This window comes from Urocitellus parryii, chromosome 9 (assembly GCF_045843805.1).
Source record: "Urocitellus parryii isolate mUroPar1 chromosome 9, mUroPar1.hap1, whole genome shotgun sequence".
Lineage (NCBI taxonomy): Eukaryota > Metazoa > Chordata > Mammalia > Rodentia > Sciuridae > Urocitellus > Urocitellus parryii.
Genome location: NC_135539.1, coordinates 135,133,877 through 135,159,701, shown reverse-complemented (window position 1 = coordinate 135,159,701; position 25,825 = coordinate 135,133,877). Strand labels below are relative to the sequence as shown.

General features: G+C 37.3%; 1 protein-coding gene across 2 annotated transcripts in view; it reads left to right on the top strand.

Annotated features, from left to right (window-relative positions):
- The window catches only part of Fam20b (FAM20B glycosaminoglycan xylosylkinase), a 48,813-nt gene that overhangs the window by 11,170 nt on the left and 11,818 nt on the right, over positions 1 to 25,825 (top strand). For both annotated transcript variants that reach the window (XM_026388452.2, XM_026388453.2), the window contains exons 2-4: positions 1,979 to 2,485; positions 7,142 to 7,228; positions 10,200 to 10,309. In XM_026388452.2, coding sequence (XP_026244237.1) covers positions 2,109 to 2,485; positions 7,142 to 7,228; positions 10,200 to 10,309 — 574 coding nt within the window. In that variant the 5' untranslated portion in view covers positions 1,979 to 2,108. The remainder of the gene's footprint in view (positions 1 to 1,978; positions 2,486 to 7,141; positions 7,229 to 10,199; positions 10,310 to 25,825) is intronic.

The following is a 25,825-nucleotide window of genomic DNA, read 5'->3' as shown; positions in this document are numbered from 1 at the left end:
GGTATAGTTCAGTGATAGAGCTGTTGCCTAGCATGCATGAGGTTCTAGGCACAATCTCCTCACCACAAACAAAATAAAAAGAAACATAACAAAACACAGCCCTAACCTGTATACTATATGTTTACATAGTTTGAGAGTGGATTTTCTTTATTCTGCATGAAATGCACCACACCATTAGATGATGTTTTGTAGAAAGATAAGCCTGCTTACCTAACCCCTTCACGCCAGAACTGTACTGTATGCATCTGTAGGTGTCTGCATTGCTGATGCAGGTAGACTTCCATATTGCCTTTTGTCACTGCTGCCTGAGAAGTGTACTGTTGAACAAATAATTGAAAACATTGTGTGGTTTAGGTTGGGTTAGAACTAGCAATAGTATCGGAGACCTGCTCTCCCAACACTGCTGTTATCAGTAGTCACAGGGAACTGCTATACTGAGTCCCATACTAAATTTGATACCATCACAGTTACATTTTAGATGCACTTGAATTATCTTTGTTTCAGCTAATAATTACTTCCTGGGAGTTGATGATGAAGCAAAACAGGTGGCTGAGAATAATTAGAATTTGACTCTCACTTTATGCTTTCTACATAAAAATGAGCAAGAAAGGAGTGGTTAATCACTGAGAATAAACTTCATATCAGCTGGGTTATGACAAAGTGTTGCCCTTGGAACATGTTTTTTAGACTGTTAACAGCTGTTGTTACCATACCAGGGTAGCAGTCTCAAGTGTAGATGGAGTATCTATTGTCAATGGACCTTTATTTTATTTATGTATTTACATGTGGTGCTGTGAATCAAACCCAGTTCCTCACACATGTCAGGCAAGCTTTCTACCACTGAGCCATAACCTCAGCCTTAGACAGGCTGAATATCTTAGCCTCAGTCCTTTGCTCTATCATTTGTTATGATTTTATTTCTTCGATTAATGGTTTGAGTTGTTAAATGATTGGAGAGCAAACCAGTACCCTGTTATCTTCTTGTCATCATCTTCTTGCCCCAGTGCTGCACTCTCTGTAGACATACAGCAGAGAAATATGCTTGTGCATGTTTGTAAATGGCCCTGTGGAGTGAAAAGCAACCTCTCAGTATGCAAATGAGACTGAACTATATGTTCTTGACACCCTTGCAAAAATATTGTGTTTGGAATCTTCTAGCTTGAGGATTTCCCAGAGTGCAGTCAGCTCATACTGGAAGCAACACTTCTTTAGGTGAACACCATTAATATCCTTTGTGCACCTGACCATTCTAGACTTAGTAGTATTGTAGTGCCAGGTTTCATTAGTTTTCTATCATATTCTAATGGCCAGATGGCATAGGGAAATGTTTTTCAGTAATTTATCCAGATTTGATTATACATTTTTTGCAGGGATTTTAATTTTGAAAAACAATTAGTGAAAGACTAATTAAGTAGAGATATGTGTCTGTGGGTGGTTTAAATACATAAGTAGCAGTTCTAATCTGTTCAGGATTGCTGGCAATGGATATTTGGAGGAGTTATTATTCTCTGCAACCTCTTTGGCATTTTTTATGAGTTCCTGTCCTACAAAGTATCATACGATTTGTATTTGAAGAAGATAAGAACTGAAAATTAACCCAAAACTGGTGGGTTTGAATATTCAGAAGTCCATAATGGATTTTGAAAAGAGAAAAATGAAAGTTAAGAAACTATGCACGTCTGAAAGTTTTGCTTTTGTTGTTTTTCTTTTTCCTCATTGTTTTGTTAATTATTAGCCGTGTACACCCAAAGAACTCCTAGGTGGTTCTGCATCCCAATTAAAACAGGAATATTTCCTCATTTTCAGTGTACCCAGTTCTTACTTGTAAATAAGGTCCTTCTCAAGACTAGTTTATTTTAAATTATTGGGTCTTCTTAAGTTTGGGATTAGCAATTCCAGAAGGGTAAATAACATGCTAGAGTCTTATAGGGGTAGGACAGAATTCCTGACCAAATTTTGCTTTGTATTTGACTTGCAGGAATTGTGGGGGCATTCCAGTGAAGAAATGGATGAGTGTGTGTAATCATGGAATCTCCTTGCTGATCATCACCACCTGCTCTCCTTAATAAGTGAGAGAGTGGGTTAGGGGAGGAAGAAAAGAGGTCACCATGAAGCTTAAGCAGCGAGTTGTGCTGTTAGCAATACTCCTTGTCATCTTTATCTTCACCAAAGTTTTCCTGATTGACAACTTAGATACATCAGCTGCCAACCGGGAGGACCAGAGGGCTTTTCATCGAATGATGACTGGCTTGCGGGTGGAGTTGGCACCCAAGCTGGACCACACCTTGCAGTCACCATGGGAGATTGCAGCCCAGTGGGTGGTACCCCGAGAAGTGTACCCTGAAGAGACACCAGAGCTGGGGGCAATCATGCATGCCATGGCCACCAAGAAAATCATTAAAGCCGATGTAGGTTATAAAGGGACTCAGCTGAAAGCCTTACTGATACTTGAAGGAGGACAGAAAGTTGTCTTCAAACCTAAGCGGTGAGTCTTCATCTCAGAAGCTGTGCATGCTATTGGTTGATTGACTTAACCAGGGATAGATATGTAAGAGTGTTTATTTCTCCTCTTTGTATTCTCAGTAAAATGAAGGAAGTAGACTAGAATATCTTTGGAGTTGTGTCTAGTTGTGAAGGTTCTATGATTCTTTGAGTAGAGACAATATATAGGAACAGGTTTTGGTTCCTTTAAAAGATTGAAATTTTTAACAATTAGAGTTATCTTTGATTTCTAATTATCAGATAACTACTGTGAGTCAGGTGTTAGAGATACAAAATGAATTGGTCAGGAAATAAGCAACTTATCACCAAAAAATGTACAGCTAAAGATTGGATAACCATGTTAGTGATGCTGTAGAGTAGGAGTTACCCAGAGTTGTGGGGGGACTAACCAAAGCCCCTGTCAGTGCTGAAGTATTGATTCTTTCACATAGTTTTGTGTTTGAGCAGTTGTAGATTTATAGATTTTTGGATTCCAGAAATGTAAGGGATCAGTGTTTGCCTGGAACTGGGAAGTATATGTTGTATGAAAGATGTAGATATTAGGCAAGTTGAAAAATGTGGTAAACTTTTGGAGAACAGAAATGTCTGATTGGCTGGTAATATGGGAAAAGTAGGGTTACATGGGTAGATCTGATTTCTGTTGAATGTACACCATTTACCAGGCATTATACCAAGTACTCTTTGTATCTGTAAATGCTTTCATTTGTTGTTTTAATCAGCTTTTTAACCACTGTGACCAATAGGCCTGACAAGAACAATTAGAGAAGGAAGAGTATATTTGGGAGTTCACTGTTTCAAAAGGCTTAGTCCATAGACAGCCATCTCCATTCTTTGGGGCCCAAGGTGAGGCAGAACAAACATCATGGTAGAAGAGTGTGGTAGAGGAAAGCAGCTCAGGACATGGCACCAGAAAACAGAAAGAGCTCCACTCAACAAGGACAAAATATGTACTGCAGATGCATGCCCCCAGGGACCCACCTCCTCCAGTCATACCCTACCTGCCTACCGTTACCAACCAGTTAATCCCTATCAGGGGATTATTCACTGATTGAGTCAAAATCCTCATAACCCAGTCATTTCATCTATAAACTTTCTTGCATTGTTTCACACATGACCTCATATATAAAACATAACAATTCTTATTTGTAGAATAAGAAACAGTCTTAGTGACTTGACAAGGTCACCTCACAATAAACATTTGTGCTGGGTTTGAACCCAGATCTGTCAGAATTATGAGCAGCTTATATTCTGCCACATACATAATTCTTCAAGCTTCTTTCTTTGCTTTCCTGGAGCACCCACATCAAAATTGCTAATTTAGTTCTGAAGTGTGGTCCTTGACCTCTCAGATTATAGCTTAGAGATTAGCTGTTTGAACAAAGTAATGGATAGAAGGCAAACTGAAAATAAAAATCATATTTATCTAGAAAGAGATAAGTTATGAGTATTTTGTGTTTAAAGATGAGGAGGTCCTCTCCACACCTACTGCTTGTACATTGGAGAATTAAAGGTAAGATGGAATGTGTCAGAAGATAGATAGATGTTCCTGATAATGTGCAGTATGGACAGAACTCATGTTCAGACAAAGTATAAATGAAGGGGAGAGAGGCCAAAATGATAAATAAAGGAGGTAGCAACAGAAAAAGGCATAAAGCCTAGTCACTACTTGCTTGCCTCAGGTCTTATTGCCCCTGCAGCCTTCCCATTACTTTCTTCTTCCAGATCGTCCTGAAAATTCTTCCCTAAAATACTTAAATTATCACTTAGCTCCTTAACTTTAAAACATCCAAGGACTTCCCCAGCACAAATGATTATTGTGAGGTGACCCACTGGATAACACCTAGCCTCTATAGCCTACTGATCAAGGGCCCCACAGTCTGGTCCTCCTCGATATGCTATGCCTTATCTCCCTTTGCTTTTTGTTCCTATCAAACTGGGTCCTTAATTCCCCCCACCATCTACTGGGCAGCCTGAGCCTACTCCCTTGCCCACCCAGCTTCTGCATGGCCCCTGGAAGAAGGCGTGAACTCAGTTACTGCACATACTGACCAGTGTTTCTTTACACCAGGCACTAGTGAAGGTTGGGGAAAGTGGCTGACAGGGTTTCAGTACTTTTAGAAATTGACTTCGTCCCTAAACAGCCAGCAAAATGCTGTTCTGACCTCCAGGGCCTCACAAGCTATTTAGAACTGCTGTTAAGTGCAAATTGATGTCCTTGGTCAAACTCTGATGTCCTTCACTAGAAGGATAGGAGTTTTATTGGCAGTTACTGTATGAATTTTGCTGTTTTGTCAGTGACTTAAGATGGATCACTCTGCAGAGAGGAGGGTCTGAATCTGCCAAGTTGAGACAAGCACCTTTTCTTTGCAGCCACTGTGGTTTCAGCATTTCTGGAGCCTGGTTGTCCATGTCCTACTCTCAGACATAGAAGGTATGTGTAGGTAGTTGACATATATAGGAATACAGTGACACTTATTTACACATTTTCCTTTATACTACCAAAGTAATTTTTTTCAACATAGCTGTATCTATTCTGGAAGTAAATTGATTTTTTATAGGCAAAAGCTGCAGTTATAGTAGAAAAGGAATAAGAAGGCAGGAGCCCAGAAGTGAATGAATGATCTTAGAACATATTGAAAGGGACCTTGAAGATTAGCTAACCAAACTATTTTATAGATGAAGAAAATGAGATTCAGGGTTCTGAACTTCCATGTTCTCACAGCCAAAATATGAGCTGAGGATTCAGATGCCTGACTCCAATACAGTTCTTTCATTTTGATTCTTATTCTTTTCCCTTTTCCTTCCCTCCCTTCCCCACCAGCCCTGGATTTCTCTAGGGTTTTACATTTCTCTGCAGTAGCCTTTAGATGTATTGGGAAGCTCTTTAATGCTTCACTTACTGGAATGTGCTGCATATCACCACATAGCTTCCTTGGACTTCACTGAAGCCCTGAAAAATAAAGTATTCAAGAACTGTCCCCCAGCTTTATGGATAGACTTCACCTATAATAGAGAGAAAAGTGTTGTAGTAGTATTTAAAAATTGAAATTTAATTTAGAGGCAGCCAGTGTAAACCTAAGAAACCTAAACGATCATTTGTATGGGGAGCAAAAAATACGTGGCATATGGAATATGCTAAGAAAAATTGTGCCCACCCAAGTGATGATGCTGTTTTCTAACTTGAATGCTTCCTCACTTTGCCTTGAAGACATGTTTTTGGAATGTGATTTCACTTTGTACTCTAAGGTCATTTAAGTTGGAGGCCACTACCTTATAGTACCATTTTCCACTTGTAGTTGTTTCAGCATTGGGAATTTCACTGTCATTAGTGGAACTGCTTTCCTTCACTTCAGTCTCTTATTTCTATTTTACAGTTCCATTGTGAAATCTATTAGGTCCCCTTTGATTCAGAAATGCAAGTGAGCAGTAGAAGTCATAGGTGAATTAAATATTAAGATATTGTATCCCTCTACAACTAAAACAATTTTTTAAAATTCTTTTAAGATGATTAGTATAAATATGCTGGTTTTCTTATCCTTTGTTTATGTCATGTAGGTGGCATAAAATTCATCAGAGTGTAGTTTAAGATGAAAGATACCTTTGAAATGACCTCCCGGGGCTGGGGTTTGTGGCTCAGTGGTAGAGTGCTTGCCTAGTACGAGTTAGGCATTGGATTCGATCCTCAGCACTACATAAAAATAAATAAATAAAATAAGGTATTGTGTCCATCTACAACTAAAAAAATATATTAAGAAAGAAAGAAATGGTCTCCTGCTCTAACCCTAATATTGTAGATAAGGAATCTGAGACCCAGAGCACAGAGGGTTTTACTCAAGGTTACCCAGTCAAGTAACAAAGAGCCACTTTCAGCTCTTGCTGCCAGGCCAGAATGGTTATTCAAGCAGCTTTCTTCAGAAGTACTTTTGCCTTCTCACTAAAAAAAATTAAGCAGTGTCAGGACCATTTTTCCCAAAGAAATTTAAACTTCTTTTATAAGCCTTACCACAGCCATTCTGGTAAGTGAAGTTTTTCCTTTATTTCTTTATTTCTTTTTTTTTTTTTTAAAGAGAGAGAAAGAGAGAGAGAGAAAGAGAGAGAGAGAATTTTTAATATTTATTTTTTAGTTCTCGGCGGACACAACATCTTTGTTTGTATGTGGTGCTGATGATCGAACCCAGGCTGCACGCATGCCAGGCGAGCTCGCTACCACTTGAGCCACATCCCCAGCCCTCCTTTATTTCTTTAGTTCACTATTTAGTAGATGTTTATTAAGCACTAACTGTAGGTTTAACACTATTCTGGCAATATACAGATGGTTCTTGCCTTCCAGAAAATTACTATGTAGCTGTATTTTAACTACATTGAAAGCCTGTTAGATGGGTAACAATAACATCTTCCATGTTTTAGTCATTGAATGATTGCTGGGGCAGATAGGGAATTCTGGTTTCCTTCTTTACCTAATCTTTAATCCATCTACCAACAATTGGGTGCTAGCCCAGAATTGTTCTTGAGATTGACAGAGAAGGTGTCAAAGGAGCACAGTCAGGTTTGCTCTGACTGTGTATTCTACCTCTTGTGCTGTCACCTCTGGTACTGGTATAATTCATGTCAACATTTGTGCTTCTCATTCCCTTTGCAGGTATAGCCGAGACTATGTGGTGGAAGGGGAGCCATATGCTGGTTATGATAGACACAACGCAGAGGTAGCAGCCTTTCATTTGGACAGGTACGTGTAATCCCAATGGGTTATGTTCACTCTGTTTCCTTTCCAGAATCTCTCTTGAAGAGAACTGTGAACTCCTCCTAAGTGTGACACTTTAATAACTTGGACTTGTTACCTATTTTAAATAACTGGTTGACTAAATTCCATTATGTTTGTGTGAGTCCCTCATATGGGTGACACCAGGAACACCAAAGTAAATTTTAACTTCAGAGTTTTACTTCCTTTTACCTCATGCCGTTCCTGGCATTCCTTTTGTCATTATCATGAGTGAAGATCTTGATAAATAAAATGGCAGGATGAAAACCAAATTTCTGAATTCAGATGTCTGAATTATTATTGGTCATTAATAATATGACTCATCCCCACATACTGGCAACATACAGCCTGAAATATGTTCTCTTGTATTTTTAAAATGTATATATATATATATATATACACAAATATGTGTGTGTTTATGTGTATATATAAATATGTGTGTGTGTATGTATGTATATATACGTGTATGAAAAACATTAACTGCCTCAAAAAGCAGTAATTAAAAAATAGATATGAATTCTATAATCATGAAAATTAATAGGTTTTTCTCAGTAGGTTTCTAGTCAGAAACCTGTTAGCTGAGGTGTCTAGTATTCCAGTTACTCATCTCACCAGTTCTGTGTGGCATATTGTCTGACTTTAAATGAAATTATTCACAATATTTGTTTAAAAATAAATCTATAAGGGAACCATAAAGAAATAAGGGTGAATTTTTTTTCTATTAGGAAGGATTTTTTACATGTTTCTACAAATCTGTGTATACCCTAAAATTTTATTAGAAAATGTGTCAAGAACACAGGAAGTTAACTGAATAGGAATTATCAACTGCTAATAAATATGGGAGTTCTTTCTTACTAGAAATCTTAAAAACTAATTAAAACCATGGCTTACTATCTTTACCTGCTGAAAATGGCAAAGATTTTTTTTAAAGGGTAATACTTTATTGGCAGGAATAGATATGCTCCTTATGAAATTCTTAATTTCAATCTTTCTGTTAAGAACACTGGCATTTTGTATCAAAGTATTAAATGTTCATACCCTTTGAACAAATAATTACCTTTTTATGCATATATCTAAGGTATTTCTAAGAAGTACCCTGGAGAAATAATAAAAAAATTTAGATATATGTACAGTTATTTTAGCTGTAGCATTTTATAGTAGTGAAAAACTGGTAACAAACTAAATACCTACTAATATGGAAAAACTTAAATAAATGTTTATAATACCATGAATTTGGGCAACATCTTTTAAGACCTAATGACTGAGAGTTGGGTAAATCTTATTCCTCACATTATGGCACACTGGAATCAAGCTGTCCAAGACTTTGTTTATTTGCCTATTTTCTTCATTCCCAGCTCCTTTCTTGTTTCCCATTTGTTGAACACCAGCAGGTCATGCAGAACATCCTTTCCCCATTTCCAGAATAATATTTATATTACCCAATATGGGAATTTTTGTTAATATATATAAAGAGGTATATCATTATTCTTTTATTTTTCATTTTTCCAGCTCTGGCAAGTTTTAATTTTTCACGCAGTGAACGTAGAGTGAGATATTCTTCATACAGAAATAGTTACTTTTGATAACAATTGAACATAATATTGTAGTTTATGATTTGTGCTTTGGGGTCTTGTATTTGAAAGTTCTTTCCTACCTTAAAGCCAGATATTCTCTGGACAACCCCTATCTCTTTGTTAATTGCTCCTAACCAGCCCCAAGTGCTGCTGTGATACTGCCCTTCAGCACTAAACTGCCTGCTGTCCTTTGGCCAGCAGTGGTCAGTGGGCAGAAAGACTACATCCCACCTTTTTTCTTCTGTTCATGGCTCCTGACACTTCTGCTTTGGTTTTGCTGTTTTTCTATTACACTCAGATTTAGATACCTTCTTGGGCTTTAGGGGTTTTCTCTCAATTTTTGTGTTACTTTGCAGATCTTTTGGTCTCTTTGCTTTTGTGGCTTTTCTAAGATTAGGTTTAGGGCAGAATCAGCAGCCTAAATAGTGGATTATTTATTACATAACCACTTTTAAAGTCTTTCTAATGATATGGGGAAGGTTCCTGATGCAAGAATGAGTAAAAAGCAGGATGCAAAGCTGTACACAGTGTAACTCTATGATATGCACATACATGTAAGAATGTTTATACATACATGTGTGAGCATATATAACTCAGAATATGTTTTTACATGCATTTTAAACTATATAAGTATGAGCTCAATGGTGTGTGCATATGTATAGTATGTGTTTATACATTCATGGAAAAGAAAAATGCTTACATGCCAAAATGTTATTTCTAGGTTGTGGAATTATGGATGGTCTTTATTTTCTTCATTATTAATTTTTTCTATGTTCCAAATTCTGCCCCTCTAATTTTTCTTCAGGGAGTGTGTGTTTATTAGCCAGGAAGATTAATTTATTTGAAAAATGATTGTTTTTAATCATAAGGTTTTTAATCATAGTGCTTTTTAGACCATTGATGACAGAGACCTCCAGATGTTTTGTATTTAAGTTGTCCTGTGTTTATTCTTTTAGGTCAATTTGCATAGTTTTATCAGTGTGCTATTTTACTCAAAGTTTTGAACCCATGTATGAGTTTAGGCCCAGTTTTTTTTAATACTTTCTTTATTTTAAATTTTTATTATGAAAAATTTCTAACAGTAGAGCGAATAGCATAATGAACTGATATACCCATTCCTTAGACGTAACAACTATTCACATTTTGGCCAGTTAGCCTAATCTTTTTTGCTGAAGTGGAAAATAAATTACATCAATCTTAAAATTAAACTCCTAAATATATGTACCTCTAAAAAACAAGATTTACCTGCCTATCTAAATCTCTTCACACATCTAACATGATAAACATAATTTTTGAGACTGTTATTTATTTAAAATACATCTTTTAAGAATTTTTTTCTTCTCTTCTTCAACCTTCCAAACCAGGATTCTGGGTTTTCGCCGAGCCCCCTTGGTGGTTGGCAGGTTTGTTAATCTACGGACAGAGATCAAGCCTGTTGCTACGGAGCAGCTGTTGAGCACCTTCCTAGCTGTAGGTAAGAAGATTATAGAGGACATTTAGATAGGGGAACAGTTAATAAGTTAAATGGGGCATCATCAGCAAGGAGGTTCACATTTCTTAGGACTTGAAGAACTCAAGAGAACACAAAAACAAATAAGCAGAGCCAGGTGCCATGGCACTCGCCTGTAATCCCAGTGACATGGGAGATTGAGGCAGGAGGACCACAAGTTCAAGGCCAGCCTCAGTTATTTAGCAAGGCCATCAGCAACTTAGCGAGACTCTGTCTCAAAATAAAAAGGGCTAGGGATGTGACTCAGTGGTAAAATGCCCCTGGGTTAACTCCCCAGTAATAAATAAACAAACCAAATAAACAACCTGGTCTTGGGTTGGTGGGGGAAACAGATTTAAAGGTAAATGGAAATGAAATTTTGCCCAGTGCATACCTTCTTGCCTCTGAAGTAGAAAGCAAGGTCAGTTACTAATAGTGAAAGCAGTGATGATTTTATTTCTTCTACTTGGTCTCACAGTTAAGTCTCAAATTCAAAATTTGGCCTAAATAAGTTACTATTTACATATCATTGGCTCACTTATTTTTTATATACGTGTGTTTTCTTGGCAGCTGTCTTCTTATAATTGAAGAAACTTTAAGGTAACTCTGTAAGAGGATCAGATATTCCCTTGTAGGGTTGTATTTGGGCCTGGAACATCACCACCACCTCTTCCTACTCTGCAAGGGTCAACTTAACTCATTGTGCATGAAGCTAGCTATGATGTCTCTGGTTTCCATTATCTCACTCTGAAATGAGGGATCTAACATTCTCACTCCCAGTCCCTTTGTGGGCATGATGAGAATGGGAAAAAAATCAGAGGTGCTATGGTTTCTTGTTTCAGCCTCTTCATAGTGACTCTTCTTCAGTGATGTGGTATTCTCCTTTGTGGCATGAATGTTGAGCCAGATATTACAAAATGAGACAGATATTATAAAAGTCCTTGCTTTTAAAAAAAATTTTGTATTTGTTTCAACTAGTTATATAGTAGAATGACAATAGAATTATTTATGCACTTTGATGTATCATACATACATGACATATACTTTCTCATTTTTCTGAGTGTACATGTTGCAGAATCATATTGGTCATGTAGTCACATAGATACATACAGTAATAATGTCGTTTCATTCTACTATCTTTCCTATCCCCACATCCCCTCCCCTCCCCTCTACCTAATCTAAGGTGTTCTATCTAGGGTAATCTCTTCTTCCCTGGTGCCACTTCCCCCACTTTATTGTGAATTAGCTTATGCATATTAGAGAAAACATTTGGCCTTTGGTTTTGTGGAATTGCTTGTTTCACTTAGCATGATATTCTCCAGCTCCAACCATTTATTGGAAAATGCCATAATTTCACTCTTCTTTAAAGCTGAGTAATGGTCCGTTGAGTATAGATATCATCTTTTCTTTATCCATTCATCTATTGAGGGACACCTAGGTTGGTTCCATAGTCTAACTATTGTGAATTGAGCTTCTCAATATAGTATGCTGATTGTAAGTCCTTTGGGTATAAACCAAGGAGTGGGATATAACCTGGTCTTGTCACTATAGTATGCTGATTTTAAGTCCTTTGGATATAAACCAAGGAGTGGGATAGCTGGGTCAAATAGTGGTTCCATTCCAAGTTTTCTGAGGAAATCTCCATACTGCTTTCCATAGTGGTTGCACCAATTTGCAGTCCCACCAGCAATGTATGAGTGTACCTTTTTTCCCACATCCTTGCCAACATTTATTGTTGCCTGTATTCTTGATGATTGCCATTCTGATGCTGAGAGCCATTGCCAAGTAGGAATGACGCATGGCATGATCCAGGTCATTTGCAGTGACATTGCATGTAAGGTGACCTTGCTCAAGGACCAGGGCGGATCAGGATTTAGGGCGCTCCTTGGGTTTAGGGCCGTTCCAGGTTTAAGGTGTATCCTGCTGGGAATAGGGTGTATCCTGCTGCCTCAGGCCCGCCCGCTCCTTGAGTTCCCGTTGAGTTCTCCCGGGATTCAGAAGAGTATTTTGGGATGCAGAGCCCAGTGGTCTGTACGGGGAACGAACCCGCGACCTTGGCAATGCCGCAGTCTGGCTGGGCACAAAATCACGAGCCACCAGACACCTTGTAGATTCAAACAGCAACTCTTTATTCCCGAACTCACACCGGCACTCTACACACACGTTCTGGGGAAATCCATGCTTCCACTGGGCTCTGCATCCCAAAATACTCTCTGAATCCCACGAGAACTCAACGGGGGAACTCAAGGAGCGGGCGGGCCTGAGGCAGCAGGATACGCCCTATTCCCAGCAGGATACACCTTAAACCTGGAACCGCCCTAAACCCAAGGAGCGCCCTAAACCCTGATCTGCCCTAAACCCAGATCCGCCCTGGTCCTTGAGCAAGGTTGCCTTACATGCAATGTCACTGCAAATGACCTGGGTCATGCCATGCGTCATTCCTACTTGGCAATGGCTCTCAACATTCTGACAGGAGTGAGAGGAAATCTTAAGAGTAGTTTTGATTTGCATTTCTCTAATTGCTAGAGATGTTGAACACTTTTTCATGTATTTGTTAATCAATTATATTTCTTCTTCTATGAAGTGTCTGCTCAGCCCTCAGCCCATTTATTGATTGGGTTTTTTTTTTAATTTTTATTATTTTCGGTGGTAAGATTTTTTAGTTCATCGAAGTACACATGGTGAAGATTTTCTCCCAATCTGTAGGCTCTCTCCTCACTTTATTAATTGTTTTCTTTGCTGAGAAGAAGCTTTTTAAGTCAAGTCCATCCCACTTATTAATTCTTGATTTTACTTCTTGCGCTTTAGGAGTGTTATTAAGGAAGTCAGATCCTAGGCCAATGTGGTGAAGATTTGGGCCTGTTTTTTCTTCTGTTAGGCATAGTGTCTCTGTTCTAGTGCCTAAGTCTTTGATCCACTTTGAGTTGATTTTGTGCAGGGTGACTGATGAAGGTTTAATTTCATTTTGCTATGTGTGGATTTCCAGTTTTACTAGCACCTAACCGTAACCCTAACCCTAATAGGCTATCTTTTATCCAGTGAATGTTTTTGGCACCTTTGTATAGTATCTCATAACTATATTTATGTGGGTTTGTCTCTGTGTCCTCTATTCTGTACCATTGGTCTACAAGTCTACATGCCAATACCATGCTGTTTTTATTACTGTGGCTCTGTAGTATAGTTTAAGGTCTGCTATTGCGATTGGTTGGTATCGTGATGGTCTCCTGCTTCACTTTTCTTGCTAAGGATTGCTTTAGTTATTCTGGGTCTCTTATTTTTCCAAATAAATTTCATGATTGCTTTTGCTATTTTTATGAAGAATGTCATTGGGATTTTAAGAGGAATTACATTAAATCTGTATAATGCTTTTGGTAATATGGCCATTTTGACAGTATTAATTCTGCCTATCCAGGAACATGGGAGATCTTTCCATCTTCTGAGGTTTTCTTTAATTGCTTTTTTAGTGTCATGTAGTTTTCATTATAGTGGTCTTTCACCTCTTTTGTTAGATTGAGTCCCAGGTTTGTTTGTTTGTTTGTTTGTTTGTTTGTTTGTTTTGAGGCTATTGTGAATGGAGTAGTTTTCTTAATTTCTGTTTCAGTGGACTCATTGCTGATGTACAGGAATATGTTTGATTTATGGGTGTTGATTTTATATCCTGCCTCTTTGCTGAATTCATTTATTAGTTCTAGACGTTTTCTGGTGGAATTTTTTAGATTATTCTAGATGTAGAATCATGTCATCAGCAAATAGTGATAGTTTGAGTTCTTCTTTACTTATTTGTATCCCTTTAATTTCTTTCTTTTGTCTATTTGCTCTGACTAGCGTTTCAAAGATGATGTTGAATAGAAGTGGTGAAAGAGGACATCCTTATCTTATTCCAGTTTTTAGCAGAAATGCCTTCAATTTTTTTCCATTTAGAATGATATTGGCCTTGGGTTTAGCATATATAGCTTTTACAATGTTGAGGTATATTCCTACTATCCCTAGTTTTTCTAATGTTTTGAAAATGAAGGTGTGCTGTATTTTGTCAAATGGTTTTTCTGCATCTATTGAGATGATCATATGATTCTTGCTTTAAAGTCTGTTAATATGATAAATTATGTTTATTGATTTCCATATGTTGAACCAACCTTGCATCCCTGGGATGAATCCCACTTGGTCATGGTGCACTGTCTTTTTAATGTTTTTGTATGCAATTTGCCAGAATTTTATCAAGAAATTTTGCACCTGTGTTCATCAGGGATATTAGTCTGAAGTTTTCTTTCCTTGATGTGTCTTTGTCTGGTTTTGGTGACAGGATGATATTAGCCTCATAGAATGAGTTTGGAAGGGTTCACTCTTTTTCTATCTTATGGAATACTTTGAAGAGTATTAGTGTTAATTCTTCTTTGAAAGTCTTGTAGAACTCAGCTGAGAATCCATCTGGTCCTGGGCTTTTCTTGGTTGGTAGGCTTTTGATGGCGTTTTGTATTTCATTACTTGAAATTGATCTATTTAAATCATGTATGACCTCCTCATTCAGTTTGGGTAGGTCATATGTCTCTAGAAATTTGTTGATGTCTTCGATATTTTCTATTTTATTAGAGTATAAATTTTCAAAATAGTTTCTAATTATCTTCTGTATTTCAGACGTGTCCATTGTGATATTTCCTTCTTCATCTTGTATTTTGGTAATTTGAGTTTTCTCTCTTTTTCTCTTTGTTAGCATGGCCAGGGGTTTATCTATTTTATTTATTTTTTTGAAGAACCAACTTTTTGTTTTGTCAATTTTTTCAGTTGTTTCTTTTGTTTCAATTTTATTAATTTCAGCTCTGATTTTAATTATTTCCCATCTTCTGCTTTTGGTGTTGATTTGTTCTTCTTTGTTTAGGGCTTTGAGATGTAGTGTTAGGTCATTTATTTGTTGACTTTTTATTCTTTTAATGAATGCATTCAATGCAATAAACTTTTTTCTTAGTACTGCCTTCATAGTATCCCAGAGATTTTGATATGTTGTATCAGTGTTCTCATTTACCTCTAAGAATTTTTTTTATTTTATCTTTGATTTCTTCTCCTATCCATTCATCATTCAATTGTGTATTATTTAGTCTCCATTTGTTTTTATTTTATTGTTTATTTCTAATTTCATTCCCTTGTGGTCTGATAGAATGCAGGGTATTGTCTCTGGGGTTTTTTGGGTTTTTTTTTTTTTTTTTGTATTTACTAAGAGTTGCTTTGTGGCATAAGATATGGTCTGTTTTAGAGAAGATGCTGAGAAGAAAGTATATTTGCTCATTGATGGATGAAATATTCTATGTCTAATAATTCTAAATTATTGATTGTATTATTTAGTTCTATAGTTTATTTAGTTTTTGTTTGGAAGATCTGTCCAGTAGTGAGAGAGGTGTGTTAATGTCACCCAGTATTATTGTATTGTGGTCTATTTGACTCTTGAAATTGAGAAGGGTTTGTTTGATGTACATAGATGCTCCGTTGTTTGGGGCATAAATACTTATAATAGTTATGTCCTGCTTATATATACTTCCCTTAAGAAGTACGAAATGTCTTTCTTTGTCTCTTCTAATAAACTTTGGTTTGAAGTGTACTTTATCTGAAATGAGAATGGAAACCCCTGCTTGTTTATGCAATCCTTATGAGTGATAAGTTTTTCCCATCCTTTCACCTTCAGTCTGTGGATGTCTTTCCCATGAGGTGAGTCTCTGAAGACAGCATCTTGTTGGGTCTTGCTTTTTAATCCAATCTGCCAGTCTGTGTCTTTTGATTGATGAGTTTAGGCTATTAACATTTAAGATTATTATTGGGATATGATTTGTATTCCCTGTCATTTTGATTTATTTCTAGTTTTTTATTTGTCTTAGTTTCTCATTTGATTGAATGTCACTTTAGTGTAGATCCTCCCTTTGGTTTTCACTTTTTTTTTTTTTTCCACTTCACCCTCATGGAATATTTTGTTGAGAATGTTCTGTAGTGTGCGTTTTCTAGTTGTGAATTCTTTTAAGTTTTGTTTATCATGGAATGTTTTAATTTCATCTTCAAATCTAAAACTTAATTTTGCTGGATATAAAATTCTTGATTGGCATTCGTTTTCTTAAAGAGCTTGAAATATATTATTCTAGGACCTTCTAGCTTTGAGGGTCTGGGCTGAGAAACCAGTTGAGTTCCAAATTGGTTTTCCCTATATGTAATTTGATTTTTTTTTAATCTCACAGCCTTTAAGATTTTATCTTTATTCTCTGTGTTAGTTATTCTCATTATAATGTGTCTTCGTGTGGTCTGCTGTAATTTTGTACATCTGGGGTCCTGTAAACCTCTTGTATTTGATTTTCCATTCCATTCTTTTAGGTTTCAGAAGTTTTCTGCTATTATATCATTGAAAAGATTGTGCATTCCTTTGGTTTGTATCTCTGCTCCAACTCTTTATTAAATGGTCTTTCACTTTCTGTATTTTTTCTTTGATTTTTGCTCCTTATACTATCCTTTACTTCACATACTAATTTAACTGTGTACAATCTGAACTCCTCCTTGGATATTTCTTCTATCATGTTATTAGTGGCTTCTGTTATTGAAGCATATTGATTTGTTTGGAGCGCTTTATTCCCTTGTTTTTTCATGTTGTTAGTGTGTTTTCCCATCTGAAAGTAAGGATGTAAGGCAAGATAAATTCTACCCTGCAGACCTACAGTCTCCCTGAAGGTTTCCAGCATTTTACCTTTACTGGTAAGACCAATATCAGCAGTATATAGCCTTAAACCTAATAGCTCCTGGGGCTGGGGGTGTGGCTCAGTTGGTAGAGTGCTTGCTTAGCATGTGTGAGGCACTGGGTTCGATTCTCAGCACCACATATAAGTAAATAAATAAAGGTCAATCAACAACTAAAAAAAAAAATCTAATAGCTCCCACTAAGGTGTCTACTGCTTTCTTGCATTGAACCAAAATGATGAGTTCAGTAACTATTTATAGTACAAACAGAATATTTGTTAAAATGATTTACAATTCAAATGGTGGATGAGAGAACAGAGGTAGTGTAGTATGCAATATTCACAAGGGAGGAAGAGAGAAGCTAGAAGTAAAAATTCACAGGAAGAGTGGAAGAGGAGCCAACAGAGATTGGCTGTTGGAGAAAAGTTGGGGGGAAAAATCCAAGAAAATAGACAAGAGAGAGGAAGAATATGAAAAAAGAGAAAAAATTAAGGATATAAGAATACAACAAAAATACAAAACACCATTCATATATCATTGTCCTTCACACACTGATGCATAAAAAACATCCTGTTCCAAATATGATAGAGAAATTAGTAAATTAAAAAATAAAATAAATCTTGCTGGAAAGTACAACTGTGTCAATGTTCAACAGTTTCTCAGCCCTGTCTCTGACATCTCTTGGGATCACCAAACCCAGATCAGCTCTCACAAACCCAGTTTCTGTCCCATCGATCTGGGCTTCAGATACCTCAGGCTCAGCCGCACTGAATTCCCGGAATCTCAATGCTGCTCCTACTTGCAGAGAGACCACTAGAGGATACATTCATGCAAAAGAGCACCCCTGAGGTGTAGCACCAAGACAAGGGCCACCAGCACTCTCAGCAGGAAGACCCCAGGCTCCTCCAAACCCACAGGCACCCCCACATTGGACCTGAAGTTCCCAGCTGCAGTCCCCAGACAGAGGCTCTTGTGGTGGTAAACTGCTGGCACCCAGGCCCCAGGCCCTGGCTGGTGTCCCAAAATGGGTGCAGCCACGTGCAACCAAACCTGGAGTCTCCCCAAGAGCAGTCCTCTAGGCTGTGGTAGCAGTGGTAGTGGCCATGGTTGTTGGCAGCAGGCAGTGGGTCAGCAGTAGTGGTGGCTGTAGTGGCAGCTGCAACTATAGCTGTGGGGGCAGTGTCACCAGGCGATCTCCGGGGTCAGCAGTGTTCAACTTCAGTTGCATCCAGGGTAGTAGTTTCTTCTGTGGCAGCAGCACCCAGGAAGAAGACCTTCAGGTGATCTCAGGTTGGCAGCAGGGGAATCAGAGGCAGCAGCAATGGCCGTAGCGGTGCAGTCAGTGGTTGATTGACAGGAGATCTCTGGTTCAGCGGCAGCTACCGTGAAGGTAGCGTTGGAATTCGCATCTGAGGTAACTGAGGCTGTGCCCAGAGAAGAGGCCTCTGGGCACGGCAGCAGCGTCTGTGGCCTTCACCTTGCTTTTTGCTAGAATGAATGGATTTATGTATAAAATTAGGTAAAACTTAATGTTTTAAAGATTTGTGAGAATCAACATTCAGAGTTTAAATTTGTAAGGCACAGGCTATGCTTTTCTACAGATAGCCAAAAGCATGTGGTGTCACTGACTTATTTCAGATGTTTTCTAATTACCTTTGGTTGTTCAGTTTTGTGCTAGACAAACTTGAATCCTGTGGATTTAGGATAGAGAGGGGGATGAGAAATAGCCAAGATGTCACTCCTCAGAGACTCATAGAAGATTAACTTTATATTGTATGAAGTATGGGGAGGTGAGATGCCAGAAAAAAGCTTATAGAGGAAGTTCTTAACACCTGACCCAAGTGTTGAAGAGTCAGTATGAGTTTCCTAAGCATCAAGGAAGAGAGGGCATTGGGTAACGTAATGGGATGATGATAATGCAGGATTGATGGGTGCATTTGGGGAGTGATGATCTTCTAGATACCCTCCAGCATGGGGCAGGTAGAAGGACTAGACTGGGGGTATAGTTTTTAACAACAGGCTAATCTTCGCACAATCTTCTTGTCGTATTTTTCAAGACTTTATTTTTTTAAGAGCAGTTTTAGGTTCACAGTGAAATTGGAAGATAGAAGTTTCTTAAACAGGGCTGGGGCTATGGCTCAGCGGCAGAGCGCTCGCCTAGTGCGTGTGAGGCCCTGGGTTTGATCCTCAACACCACATAAAAATAAATAGATAAAATTAAAGTATTGTATCCAACTGCAACTAAAAAATAATTATTAAAAAATAAAGAAGTTTCTTAAACATCCCCTGTCCCCCACATCAGAGATTCCCTCATCATCACCATCCCACATCAAAGTGGTATAATTGTTAAAGTTGACTGGCACATGTTAGTCACCCAGAGTTCATAGTTTATATTAGGGTTCAGTCTTAGTTTTGTACATTCTGTGAGTTTGTACAAATATATAATTGCATGTATCTATCATTTAGTATCATGCAATATTTTCACTGTTCTAAAAATCCTTATGCTTCCCCACCACTCATTTCTTGGTAACCATTGGTCTTTTTATTGTCTTCATAATTTTTCCTTTTCCCAAATGTCCTCCAGTTCTGTTCATGCTGCCACAAATGACCGAAAATTTCATTCTTTTTTATGGCTAAATGGTATTATTTCCTGATGGTAGAAATGTGGTTCTACCTACCTTTTGTGACTTCATGAACAGATAAATTTTCTTTATCTGTTCATCCATCTGTAGGTACCTGGGTTGATTGTCATGGCTATTGTGAATAGTGCTGTAATAAGCATAGGAGTGTAGAATGCACTTGGGACTGTTGGGGTAAATTCATATGCAGTAAGAGACAGGGACATGATGGAAAGATTTGAGATAAGAATTGGAATGGAAAGAATTTGATGAACATTTTGGCCAGGAAAGGTAGTTGAGCAAAAGTCAAAATTAAGAATGACTTCTAGTGAATAACGAAGCTGTTAATTACATAATTCATATACTGAAAGAAGCCAACTTAAGGAGGTAGAGCAGAGGAAAAGAGTGCATTTAAATTTTGGGTATTTTGTTTCCTTGCCAGGACATCCAGGAATACACGTTGACTAGTCATTCCGGAGAAAAGTCTGGGTTGAAGTATAGTTTTAATTATCAAAGTGGGTAGTTGACCCAAAGAAAGCATGGAAATTGAAGTGATCAGAAAATCAGTTTCAAAAGTTTAGCATGTCCAGGAAGTAGTGTAAAGTCTTGGAGCCTCAGGCTCATGAAGTCACAAAAGGTAGGTAGAACCACATTTCTACCATCAGATATAATAAATAGCTGGCATTGATTGGTCTCTGACAGTGTCAGGCCTATGCTGCGTTCTGCTGTGGATTATTTCATTTGCCTTCATAGTCTGACAGTGGAGGAACTGTTATCTCCATTTTACAGAGGATGTGTAGAAAAATGAAATTATATGCCCAGAGTCTTTCAGTTTCCTGACTAAACTAGTTTTTATTTTATGGACTGGGGGTGTTGCTCAGTGATAGAGCATTTGCCTAGCATGAGACCCTGGGTTGATCCCAGCACCAAAAAAGAAGTTGTTGATATTTTAAACTCCAGAAACCTGACCTAGAACCTCTTAAACCAATATGCCACACTCCAAGTTATGATTCTTTTTTAAAATTATTTATATTTTAGTTGTAGTTGGACACAGTACCTTTGTTTTATTTACTTATTTTTATGTGGTGCTGAGGATTCAACCCGGGGCCTTGCACACGCTAGGTGAGCATTCTACCATTGAGCCTCAAGTATTAAAAAGATTACAGGTCTCGGATTGTGGCTCAGTTGTAGAGTACTTGCCAAGCATGTGTGAGGCACTGGGTTTGATCCTCAGCACCACATAAAAATAAATAAAAACAAAGGTATTGTGTCCATGGCAAGTTTTCCTTGCATACATCCAGTTCTTTTTCCTTCCTCCCAATGGTGACCTCCATTAGTAATTTGTATGTTTTTTTTGTATAAAATATGAATATATTTATGATTAACTCATTTTTATACAACATGGCACATTAGTAGTTCTTCATCTTATTCTTCTTAATATCTTTAAAATCTTTTCATATTACATGTGAAAAGCTTCCTAATTCTTCTGTTGTTTCACCAACTAAAGTGTTCCATTTTATGGATCTACCATAATTTCTATTTAACTAGTCTATTAATGGGCTTACATTTTATTCCAGTTTTCTGTTATTTTAAGAGCTTTCTAGGGGCTAGGGTTGTGGCTCAGTGGTAGAGCGTTTGCCTCACACATGTGAGGCACTGGGTTCAATCCTCAGCACCACATAAAAATAAATAAGCAAAATAAAGATATTGTGCCCATGTATAATTTAAAAAAAAAAAAGGCGGGGGCTGGGGTTGTGGCTCAGTGGTAGAGCACTCACCTAGAACGTGTGAGGCCCTGGGTTCGATCCTCAATATCACATAAAAGTAAATAAACAAAGGTATTGTGTACAACTAAGAAATAAAGGAAGGGGGGGAAAAAGAGCTTTCTAGCAGTTATTTTTCCTATGGTCTTTAAAATTTTCATGTATGGTTACACTCTGAAAGATTTACTGATATTCCTGATTCAGTTATATTTATAAATTTATGTTTTTTAAAAAACAATTTTTTAATTGTTGATGGATCTTTATTTTATTTATTTTTATGTGGTGCTGAGGATCTAACACAGTGCCTCATACATGCTAGGCAAGCGCTCCACCACTGTGCTACAACCCCAGCCCAAATTTATGTTATTTTTATAATTTTTAAACATTCTAAATGTGATACTTTTTAAACAAATCAAATCTTCTTTATCTGAAAAGGTTTTTAAGGTGAAGGAAAGCGATATGTTCAGCTTTGCAGGTGGATACTTGGTTGATTCATTTCTGTTTACTATGTACTCTGCTGGAAGTTAGAAATACAAATAACTGTGAATGTTGTTTGTCTCCTAAAGGATACACCCACGTAGTAATGTTATTAAAAGAATAGATGAGGACTGGGGTGTGGCTCAGTGGTAGGGCAATTTCCTAGTATGTGTAAAGCACTGGGTTCAATTCTCAGCACCACGTTTAAATAAATGAATAAAATAAAGGTCCATCAACAACTAAAATTTCATATATAAATAACTCTTTCAAAAGGGTTGGTCTCATTATTTAAAAAAAGAATAGATGAGGCTTTTGAGGTATAGAAGGTTGGTATATTTGATGGCTATTTTTCATGGAGATGAGGGTGGGCAGAGGAAATATTAACTTTAAACTTTATTTTGAAACAATTTTAGGCTTACATAAAAGTAGTAGAAATAGTTTAGAGTCACTCAGATCCCTCATTTAACATTTCTGAACCATTTGAGAATAGGTTGCAGACATGAGTGCCCATTACTCCATTGGATGCTTCCTTAAAACTTGGACACTCTCCAACATAACCACATTCAGCCATCAAAATCAAGAGATTAACAATGACACAATATCACCATGTAATCCATGAACTCTATTCAGATTTTTCCAGTTGTTTCTGGAATGTTCTGTATAAATCCAGAATTCATTCTGGCATCACATGTTATGGTCAATTACTTCTTTTTATCCTCCATCAATCTTTCTCTCTTTTTTTAATACCTTTATTTTTATTTGGTGCTGAGGATTGAACTCAGGGCCTCACATGTGCTAGGCAAGTGCTCAATCACTGAGCTACAGCCCCAGCCCAACTCCATCAGTCTTTAACAATTATTTATTCTCCTAAGTTTTCATGAACTTAAAGTGTCTCAATCTGGGTTTATCTAATATCTACTCATGATTTAAAAATTTTGGCAAAATACCAGAGAGATGATATGTGTGCTAAGGTACATGATACAAATTTTTTGATAAGTCCCATTTCTGGTGATAACAACTTTTATCACTTGTTCAAGATGATGGGTTTTGAAGTGCAGGGTTTCTCCAGTATAAAGTTAATAAGTAATTTGTATTTACTAATGAGTACGTTTATAGGGAAATACCTTAGAGCTATGTAAATATCCCATGCCTTATCAAATGTTCACCCACCAGTTTTAGCATTTATTGACAATTTTTGTCTGAATAATTATGATAGTTGCCAAATGGCAATTTTCTAATTCTGTCTTGCTTCTCTATTGTCATTCTGTTGTAGGGTAGACCTTTGCAACACTCCCCTCCCGACCCATACACACACATTTCTTTAGTCATGTCACTATGAATTTACAGATTTAATTTACCCAGTTATGATTTATTAGTATTTAATTTTTATTTTGATGTTCAGACTGCCCCAGATTTGGCCAGAGGTAGCCCCTACAAACTAGCTCCTGTGTGCTTTTGGAATAGTTCATCTTTCTCTGAGCATTTCCTTACAACTGGCATGTTGTTCCTTGCTCCTACCTTGGAGACAGCTAATGTAGAATGGTCTTTAGAAACCAATATGTGGTTGTGCTCATTACTACCTAGTATCATTATTTTGGGGTTCTTTTGAAGTATAGACATAGGAAATGTATGTATGCATGTACACACACAGATATATACACATACATACATGACGTTTTATGCTTCTATGTATGTGTTAAAACCATTGAGGGCTGAGGTTGTGGCTCAGTGGTAGAGTGCTTACTTAGCACATGTGAGGCCCTGGGATCGATCCTCAGACCACATAAAAATAAAAGATATTGTGTCCAACTACAACTAGAGAAATAAGTATTAAAAAGGAAACGTCAATTGAAACCAGTAGGTCCAATTCTAATTCATGATGGAGTTTATTCTGGCCATCTCCTTTTCTGTGTATTTAACTTCCTTCTCCCTCTGTGAGAAACCTGGTTCCAGTTGTCCTTGGTCTATTTACTTGTTTCCTCAACTACTTACCCCCAACCCATGTTACCAAACTAAGCATGTTCCCTCTCTCCCTTTCCTGGGCACACTGGCAAAAACTTCAGTCCTGCTACAGAGGAAAACATTTTCTGTAATCAAAATTAGTTCATATATGAAAATAACATCGATAAATCAATTGTGTTTCTATAAATCGATGATGAATCAACTGAAAGAGAAATTAGGAAAGCTATCCCATTCACAATAGCCTCAAAGAAAATAAAATATTTGGGATTCAGTCTAACAAAAGAGGTGAAAGACCTCTACAAACTATAGAACACTAAAGAAAAAAATTGAAGAAGCCTTAGAAGATGGAAAGATTTCCTATGTTCTTGGATAGGCAGAATTAATATTGTCAATATGGCCATACTTCCAAAAGCATTGTATAGATTCAGTGCACTTCCTATTAAGGTTCTGATAACATTCTTCATAAAATTAGAAAAGGCAGTCATAAAATTTATTTGGAAAAATAAGAGGCCCATAATAGCCAAAGCAATCCTTAGCAAAAAAAAGTGAAGCAGGAGGCATCACAATATTGGACCTTAAATTATACTACAGAGCTGTAGTAACAAAAACGGCACGATATTGGCACCAAAACAGACATGAAGACCAATGATACAGAATAGAAGACAGACAAATCCACATAAATATAGTTATCTCATACTAGACAAAGGCGCCATGAACATACTGGAGAAGATAGCCTCTTCAACAAATGATGCTGGGAAAACTGGAAATCCTTATGTAATAATAATACTAGACCCTTATCGATCACCCTGCACAAAACTCTAAAGTTGATCAAGGACCTAGGAATTAAACCAGAGACCCTGCATCTAGGAGAAGAAGAGGTAGGCTCAAATCGCCATCATGTTGGCTTAGGAACTAAATTCCTCAATAAGATTCCTAAAGTGCAAGAAGTAAAGTCAAGAATCAATAAATGGGTTTTTAAGTCCTTTAAGTATATGATTTTTATCAAACTAAAAAGCTTCTTCATAGCAAAAGAAACAAAAGTATAGAAAGAGGGAGCCTACAGAATGGGAGAAAATCTTTGCCACCTGCACCTCAGAGAATTAATCTCCAGGATATATAAAGAACTCAAAAAAACCAATAACCCAGTCAATAAATGGATAAAGGAACTGAACAGACACTTCACATAAGAAATATGAATGACCAACAAATACATGAAAAACTGTTCAACATCACTAGCAATTAGAGAAATGCAAATTAAAACTACACTAAGGTTTTATCTCCAGTTAGAATGGAAATTCTCAAGAATATAAGCAACAATAAATGTTGGGGAGGATGTAGGGGAAAAGGTATATTCATACATTACTAATAAGACTGCAAATTGGTGCAACCACTCTGGAAAGCAATATGGAGATTACTCAGAAAACTTGGAATGGAATCACCATTTGACTTATTTATCCTACTCCTCAGCATATACTTAAAGGACTTAAAAGCAGCATAGTATAGTGATGTGGCCACATCAATGTTCATAGAGTTCAGTTCGCAATGCTAAGCTATGGAGCCAGCCTAGGTGCCCTTCAACGGATGATTAGATAAAGGAAATTCCATATATACGATGAAATATTACTTACCACAAAGAAGAATGAAATTATGGCATTTGCCAGTAAATGGCTGGAACTGTAGACTATCATGTTAAGTTAAATAAGCCAATCCCCAAAAAACCAAGGCTGAATGTTCTCTCGGATATGCAGATGCTTACACACAATAAGGGGGCTGGAGGGAAGAATAGAAGTTGATTGGATTAGACAAAGGGGGGATAAAGGGAAGGGAGGGGAGATGCGAATGGGAAAGACAGTAGAATGAATCAGACATAATTTTCCTGTGTTCGTATATGAATACACTACCAGTGTAACTGTACATCGTGTACAACTAAAGAATGGGAAGTTATACTCCATGTATGTATGGTATGTCAAAATACATTC